Consider the following 9,216-nt stretch of genomic DNA (forward strand, 5'->3'; position numbering starts at 1 on the left):
ATGCCATAGATACTCTGATGAAGGAATGATGGAAAATTAAGAATCAATTGGATAAATTGGAAGATGGTGATCAATGATACTATGGTTTTATTAAAGGATTGTTTTAAACTGGTTGAATCTGGTTGAAAAAGGCAATTTCATATTGGGTGTGTGAGTGGTGTGACTAGTTTTATTTTGCATGAACATCCGGCTAGGGGGCCTTGGAACTCTTTTCCTTGGTACCCGGGACAAAACCTAACCAAATTTTTAATTGGATCCCATCACTACAGTGGTTGGGCGGTTGGCTAACCCATGGGATTGGATGGGGTTAGGCTGGACTGATGGATCCGTAAATCGAGACTCAAACTTTTGTTTTTACGATAGAAAAAAATAAATCCCGAACAGTAACTGTTCTATGGATAGGAATCAACGGCTGTGCCTCTTGAATGGGGAAAAAGGCGTTGATCCCAATGATCCAAGTGCAAGTTTCTTCCTTGAACTGACTAAGTACCTTATAAATGTAATTGGATCATCTCGATCAGAAATGATCTTGACTACGTTAGAGTAAAAAGTTATCCTGGTGGAATCGCCCGTGCTTTCCGGTAAAGGAAGTTTTTCCGGGTACGGTTTTGGAACAACCGACGGACTAGTCTCTTATCCGGATATCCGTGGGTGAGGCCCCGAGTGTGGGACCCCTGTCCCGCGCGAGAAGCGCTACTTCCGCTGCCAGTACCCCGAATCCGTTGCTCGGTGGGAACAGGGATCTTACACTCTTTCTCCTTGTTCTCTAGCTTTCTACCCTATCGTCTTGTCCTCTTGGTAGTGCTTGTGTGAGAGTTTTTTCCTCTTGCTCTCGGTCTTGCCATGTCTTGCTAGTGAGAGAGTGAGAGTGAACTATGGTCTTGCACAATGGAGTAAGGTCTTGCAACAATGGGGAGTGCTAAGCGCTACAAAGATAACTTTTACGATGTGATAGTGAGAGGTTGGTCTTCTCAATTGCTAGCGTGCATTCGTGTGGTTACCTCTTCCATGAGATGGTGGATAAGCTACGAAGTTCCCCACGACACACAAAAGGAGAGTACTCTTCATATGGCTAGCTTCTTGTTAGGAGTGTTGTGTATTTGGGTTTTCCATTAACACCACTACCAGCAGAGCGAGCATGCTAGTTTGTGTTAACAATTTTTTTTACTCATGTGTAGGGCTTGTTTTTAATGGCCACATGGGATCCGAGAGAGCCTCAATGATATGTATGCTTCTTAAGATTTTTGAAGTTTGAGATTTTTTCGACTATCATATTGAGTTCATAGAATCTCAAAAAAGGAGCTTATTTGATCTAAAAAAGAGTAAGATCTCCTAGAAGGAATTTATTTGAGAGAAAAAAACTCACTATTGAATGCACAAACAACAAATGAATTTTTTTCCTTACAAACTAGTGTTAACATTTTATAGAAATCTTATGTTTGATAATCACCTTTCCTCAACTTAATAGCAAAACACTTCCTAAATTAGCTCAACTTTTTATATCTTGTATCACATTGCAACTCCTAAATTGGTGCAAATAAATAATAGCGAAACACTTCTTGAATTAGTTCATCTTTCTTTATCTTTTATCATTTGGCAACCTCTAAATTCGTAAAAATAAATAAATGACCTTTGTTATGCACAAAACAAACTTTTTCGAATGGCATACATAACTTAAGTTGTCTCAAAACATCAGGTAATAATAAATGTACAAATTTCTTGGCCTACTTGTGTTTATTTGTATGTAATTATTATAATTTCTAACCAAGAATACCTTCAAACTCAAAATATGATAAGATTTTTTTAAATATCCTAGCTAAGCCAAATGAACACACACATGCATACACACAAAGAAAACTCATCAAAGATTGCCTATTCATTATGGGATGTAGAACACCATTGTTAGAATGTCTATTCTTTAAAAGAAATTGTAAGTTATCTTATAATCAACTCTGGATTTCCATTTTCTATTGAGAATGGCAGGATTAGGAGATGAGATGACCATTAGGAAAACTTTTATTCACAACAAAAAAAGAAATACGTACAACAAAAAAAAGAAGAGTGTAGATAGAACAATGATTTTTTAAAACATAAAAACCACAAGAAGGATGATTGAAGAGCATCTACCGTGAACCATTTTTCAACTCTATAAAAGCATCTTTCTTTTCCAAACAAACCGAATTCTAAACCACATTCATGAATCAAAAAAGAGGCCATCCAAAAAATGGGCAAGATTCTCTATCTTCATACTACAAGAGCAGAAGCCAACTATATTGTTCCTCCTCCTCTCTTAATTAACTCCATCAAAGAAATCCGAAGCTAGCTTCTGATACAAAATGTATTGTCTATGAATTCATGCTTGTAGCGTGCTTAATGATCTCTTATCACATTGCTAGTGTCGAGTTTATCGACCTAAACATTGCACTAGGATTGCTCAACACATTGGCCACATACTCTTTCCTGTAAATTCAACCAAAAGCCTGTTAATAGTTAGAGACATTGCAACACCGTCAACAACAGATTATGATGATGCAAAACCAACAATTCACTATATACATGCGTATACGAAAGATAAATTCTTTGTGAAGGAAAACCAAATTATGCAAATATTTAAAGTAGATATATCATGATAATGCAAGACTACCTACTCATGGGTGTGGATTGTCTTGTCTTTGTAAAGACATGTTATTGAAAAAAAAAAGAGAGGAATACTAGCTGGAGATAAGTCTCACTTAATCTAAAAATGTTTTTTTTTTCCAAATAGAGGAAGGAATGAATACTAGTTATTGGAGATAAGTTTCACTTCATCTAAAGTCTGTGTGAAAAGTTCAAGGAGGTGACTGATAGTAACAAGAAGAATACAGACAGATTATAACAAGCTCCTGAACCGATTAGAGTGTTACCAAGACATTCGCTTCATAGTACATAAAAATGATAGCCTATCACTCCTCCTACAAAGAGAGAAAGAGAGGATGATAAATTTACCTCGACTCTATCTCATCTCCATCAGGTTTAAGAAGATCGATCCTCGTGGGAACCTCTGTGTATAGAAGAACTGCCTGCGTTGGTAAGGTAATTGGTAGATTAAGATTAATGAAACCGAAATAATAGTGAGGGAATATGATCAAGGAGTGTGTGCAAAGATCAAGGATTGGTTGATCCTAGTATTTACGCGCCGCGAGTCAAAAAGATAATCATATGTACCTTAATGTAGTCTTCGGTGTCGAGCGTGAATCGATGGTACATTCCTGGCGGCAAGGTAATCATATCTCCCTTTTTGACAGTAAACCTTATCCAGCTGTTATCGTAATCTCTTATGTCCCAATAACCTACGTAGAAAGGCTAGATATGATTAGCATAGCTTAGCTGCACTTCCTAGTTATAAGTGCAATGCTACACATACCAGGTTATATATATATATATAACATTACACAAAAACAAGCGTAGGTTTTTAGTTTGCATATTGAAGCCTAATTTGAATATCTGCTCGACGATGGTGCCGATGGCTTCTCTACCCTCCTCCTCGCGTTTTCTTGCTTTCAAGTCTTCTTTCCGGAACATCATCATGCCCAAATTTGTTTCGCCCAAATCCTCGCACACGCACACTTCGTCTTCTCATGCTAATGCTGCTCGTTGTTGCGTTCCGCATGAGAGAGCAAGACGGAGACCCTACCTTCGTAGCTCTACCCTTGTAGCATATCGTTCCCTTTCCAAGACTTTGGAGGAGGAGGAGGAGCAAGCTATCAGCAAGTCATGCAATGTTGAAATACATTTTCGCTGCCTGAGGTGTGAGTGCAGAGTCACCACAAATCATACGTTGATGGGATGTGTGACCACACCACCATGATCATGACATAGGTAGGCGCTGGTGGTAGATAAAGTTCCGTGAGTTGCCCACTGCAGCACAGCACAGTGGAGGAGGGCGACGTATATATGCAAGAAGATGAACGTCGTTGACAGCTACTTGACCGGAATTTGGGTTGCTTGGGAGCCAATAGGGTTGACGTTGGTCGGCGCGTCGTACATGTAGGAAGGGGTAATTAATAATTATGCAATATCATCGAAGATTTTCATGACCAAATAAAGTGACTGATTTAATTTACCACGGCCTTCAAGGATAAGTCGGCTTTCTTCATAGGGATGCAGATGTTCCTGAAAGAAGTGTTCAGTCTTCTGCTCAAAGTTGTCCATAACGCCAGGTGCTACAGTTATCGTCTCCTGCATCATGGTAGTAATTACAAACCAAAATCATATCACATATGCATGCATGCAGTAGTAGTAGTAGTAGTCGTCACCTTCATTTGCATTAGTAAGCTGCACTAGTACTGCGTTTTTATAATGCCATATCATAGGAATCAAATACCAAACGATTAATTATTGCTAGCTGCAATAACAAGCTGATTACCCAATAAACGTAGCCATGGTCGCCTTTTACTCTCTCGAGCGTAGGGTCTCTCTCCCAGTTGCAGTCAACATCTATTTTCCAATGTAAGACGCCGAGTTCTACACGAAAATTAAATTAACAAAGAGTAAAACCTCCCTTAGGCCTTGAGCATCATGACGCAATCTTTAACGCAGCAAACAAGCTGACTGTTAAGCTTACTGTGCGTTGAGTTGATAACGAAAAGAGTTAAACTTGACGAAACATGTCACCTTTCAAGTGTTCCTTTGATACTGGGCGATTAGGAACGTATTTGTGAGGAAGCCTGCGGTCATCATCTGCGGGATTGTACACCCAAGCCTCCATAGCTTCTTCTAATTAGCTATCCTGCGAGAAAGCAAGCTGCCTAAGGACGTTAGTCTTGTGATACCAGGAAGCTAAGCTGGTACAAAAACCTCAGTATAAAAAGGTAACCCCCCAAAAAAAAAACTACAAGTAATTGATGAAAAAAGCAACGCCATGTACACAGACAAGGAATTAAACGCTTCGCCGCTCATAAGAAACGCAATGTTGTCTTGCGCCTGCTCCCCACAAAACTCTTATATAGAGAGGTGTGAGCCATATTATATTAATTTCTTTCATTTTGTGAGAACGATGCGCTCTAGTTTGACGAAGGCCGCAAGTGTGAGCATAATTTCATTTTGTGTGAAATATAAACAATAAATAGATCACATTTAGATTCGAGGGTTAAATATAAACAATACTAAGATCACATTTAATTTTGTGTAAAATATACACAAAATAATAAGAACACATTTAGATTCGAGGGGACGCTAGGCGAACACCACAGCTTTGCTTTGCCTGCTGCCACAATGCAAAAATTACACTCGACACAAGGTTAAGATATTAGCAAGCCCTTGCACCTCCAATATCCCACTCCACATCATCTTATGGCCCTAAACTAAGCGGGCACACAACCATCCTTGGGCTTCTCTGCGCTTATTTAAGCCCTATTCTAAGGTGAGAGTCTAAACAACATCCAACCACTACAAGAGATCACCCTAATACCGTAATACCGTTGTATATACCGAAGATTTAGATTTGGTTTTTTTGCCTAAAACTACCCACACTGATCATTATCACTGTCGGTATTGAATCGTCAATAATAGTTATCGCTCAACCGTTGTCTTTATAAACTAGTATACTGATGCTACCTACTGTGATTGGTATATGCATCGGGCATCGATGTTTTTACTGACATAAATATCGATGCAAATATCAATGTTTATTTCGACATAAATACCGACACTGGTATAAATCTTTTTTTTTGGGTGAAATGAGACAGATTCAAGTAGTTTGTCCCAACCTGTCTCGTTGTGCCCATACTACCTAGCTAGTAACTTTAAATATAAACACATTAAAAACAAAGATGTAGAAAAGATAATCAAATTTATGCATTTTTTTGTGTGGAATTCGGAAAACTAAAAAGTGCACAGATATTCATATTCAAGATGCGATAACTCATCATTGACATTAAGAAACCTCACAAGAAGTATAAAACTCCAAATACGGTATTAGAAAATCTTGATACTTTGGAAATTTTGCAAGTTGTCTTGCAAACAAAAAAAAAATAGTGGATCTAGCGCTCTTAAAAAAATTACGAACATAGCTCTTACAAAGAACATTTGAAAGTTGTCTTACAAAAAAAAAGAAACTGAGAGGCCCATGTAAGAGCTACTAGTCGTGATCACATCAACGCATCTTTCCACTTCTCGTGGCTTCGACTTGCTAAATATGCTAAATACTCTTCCTTCAATGGGCATGGTTATACTAAAGAAGAGTATGATTTCACGTGGTGTCACGGAACTACATCCTTGTTTGACAAGATGGAGCGAGAAAGGCAAGAGCTCAATTGGGCCCATATTGTCAACTATGTAAGTATATAATATCGTCAAACATTAAACTTTTTAGTTTTCTAAATTTCACACATAAATTATGTGTATCATTTATCTTTCTGTACTTTATCTTTTTTATGTTACATTGTCATGATAAAACTTATGGTTCTATTCCTCAATGTAGGGAGTATCTTGCAAGACTTACAAAGTATGTACAAAAGTGATCGATGCCACCAACACAAAGGTGAGAAGTACCTGAACCTTTGAGGCGTACTTTATGAGCATCTCATTGTAATTGCTTGTACTTATTGGGGGTGTTACAAACCTCCACCTTAGATTTCCTTCGGTCTTTGATGTTGAGATACATGGGCTTACTCTTTCTTTTATTTAAATTTACATCTCACACCTCAAACCTTCAATGGCTCATTAGATCTCTCATTCTCTTGAGCATGTAATTATTTGTTGAATTGCTTGAAGAGATTTGAGACTAGGAACCCTCTATGAAGCTACTCAAGAATGCAATTCTTTTATTCTTCTGGTTGGTCATGCCACTTCACGAGGATGTCATGGCTAAACTGCACACTACAGAGGTGAGTGTCAATACCCTACCACCTGGCTTATCCTCAATGATGGACCTATCATCATAGCATCTATAGGAGTATAGGGACCCTGATGCTATAGAGCAGGGAGTAAAGGGAGTGCGAGAAAAAGGAGTGTCTACCCAAGTGAAGTCTAGAGGGATGCCACGAGTGGCTCTAGGAATGAAACCCAAAGTTATTGTAGAAGTGACACCCTGATAAGTATATGGAGTAGTCTTAACAAAATGTGTAGGAGGATGATGTGGTGTAGTAGTAGCATCACTACCACCTCCACATAACAAAATGTGGAGGATGATGTGGTGTAGTAGGAGGATGATGTGGTGTAGTAGTAGCATCACTACCACCTCCACATATACTAGTGCTAAAAGCACCACCACCACTAGCACTACCACTTCCATTACCACTAGCCCTACTACGTAATGGCTACTACCACTATGGCTACAATGAGACCTGTGTCATGAACTCTTTGCATCACTAGCAACAGTTTGAACACTCGGGGTGGTGGGACTCAATGAGTCGAGAATGGGTGAGGTGAGCTCCAACCGAGCTATCTCATGTTGGCTCAAGGGGGAACACTTGGAAGGAATTTTGGATCTCATCCTATGTGCAGTCTCGTAGATTACTAGACATGGCTACTTTAAAACAAAACGTGGATTCAGCTCAAAACAAAGCATACTTTTGCATAGAAAATCATAAATATAAAAAGAGCTTGTGTGTACGAGCTTACCTCCAGTGGTTGAGAACAGTTAATGTCTCAAATAAGGTGAAAGACCAACAATAGCTTACCTCCAGTATGTATACTCTATAGTCTATGTATACATAGCGTGCATAGTGTATAAATACATTCTTATGCCTATACACGCATTCATAATCTATGCTCTATACTTTATGATCTATGCGTATAAAGAGTATGCATAATCTATGCATACGTAAAGAGTATGCATGTTCTATGCATACGTAGCATGCATACCTTATACATGCATAGAGTATAGATTAGAGTATAGATTAAGCATAGAGCATCTATACTTTTTATGTGTGCATGCTCTATAGTTTTTATACATGTATAGAATATAGACTATGTGATCTCTATGCTTTATGCATGCATAAAGAGAGCATGGTTTATGCATGCATAGAGTATGTGTGCTCTAGGCATGCATTGAGTTGTGCAAGCTCTAAGGCTGCATAGAGCCACCATAGAGCATGTAGTATACTCTATGCATGCATAGCTCTTTATGCATATAGCCTCTATAGAGGACACATTAAGTAACGACACATCTTTCCATTGTAAATCCAGCATGCCAATAGGTTGCTATGCCGTTTACTCAGCATTGGGTTGAGGTGTTGTAGTAGGCATTATGGCTTGTGGGGCTGTGATGGAAAAGGTAAATCCAATTGTGTTGAGGTTTGAAATAATTAGTGACGAGCACTTGCACGTGTGCGGCACTCAGAAGTCTCATGATCACTCTCTCCTTGAATAAATATGTACCTTTTCTTAGCCTTCATTCCATGTTGGATTACTTTCAAAAAATTTGTGAAATTCATCTCCGTTAAAGTGTTACCCACCACTAAAGTGTTACCCTTAGCAATGGGTTTAATAGTAGAAGTGGTATCACATTTAGAATCTAATGCTTTGGCTCCCTTGACCATCAGATTATCTTCTACTTGGATGGCATTTGTTCTGTTACTTTATCCCACATAGTGATCCTTCTAATGACTAAGCCATTATAGGAGGTCGCTTCATGCGTAAGGCGACAGATGAACCTATCCACAGTAGGGTGATTATTTAAATAACATTCTGGTGGAAGGCAATGAGAGTTTGAATGCTTGAGACATCTAATGAAATGTCTAACTGATTCCTCTTCTTCTCTCTGGGCTTTGTGTAGCTATGAAGCTAACCACTAGTTTATTCTCAGAGGTGGGTACATATGGCATGATTTGAAGGGAAGCCTCCATTGCAATTTGAGTCTCATCCAAATTCTCTTCCCCCCCACTTCATCCATCCCACTGCCATCTCTAGAAGCCTCTTTCAACTCATCAATTGATGGAGGACTAACTTTCTCCACTGTTTTCCTTTTGCAACACTCGATTGCTCTTTCTTTTCACTGTATGTCTTTGTTTCGTGGAATTTTTTCTCTCCATCTTCTGAACACAAACAAACACACAACTAAATCATGCTTGAAGAATATGAATTAGTCCTTCCACATTACAACAACTACAACATAATAACTCCTAAGAGATTTCATACAATAAAATGGCTCATGACATAACACTTTAAGTTACCATACATTAGGGAACAAGCCAAGCTCAAGGTAACCATGATTACCAACCTGAACTTCATTAG

At 38.7% G+C, this 9,216-nt stretch overlaps 1 protein-coding gene across 1 annotated transcript; it reads right to left on the reverse strand.

The window, feature by feature from the left end:
• Nucleotides 1-2,384: 2,384 nt before the first annotated feature.
• Nucleotides 2,385-4,747, reverse strand: LOC147630933 (uncharacterized). The gene is made up of 6 exons (XM_086808994.1): nt 4,654-4,747; nt 4,406-4,503; nt 4,104-4,218; nt 3,205-3,329; nt 2,986-3,059; nt 2,385-2,460 (listed from the first exon to the last, which is right to left on the reverse strand). Exons 1-6 carry the CDS (start codon nt 4,745-4,747, stop codon nt 2,385-2,387), a joined length of 582 nt encoding a protein of 193 aa, XP_086665120.1.
• Nucleotides 4,748-9,216: the final 4,469 nt, after the last annotated feature.

This window comes from Cibotium barometz, chromosome 15 (genome assembly GCF_041138505.1).
Source record: "Cibotium barometz isolate CiBa-2024 chromosome 15, ASM4113850v1, whole genome shotgun sequence".
NCBI classification, from domain to species: Eukaryota; Viridiplantae; Streptophyta; class Polypodiopsida; order Cyatheales; family Cibotiaceae; genus Cibotium; species Cibotium barometz.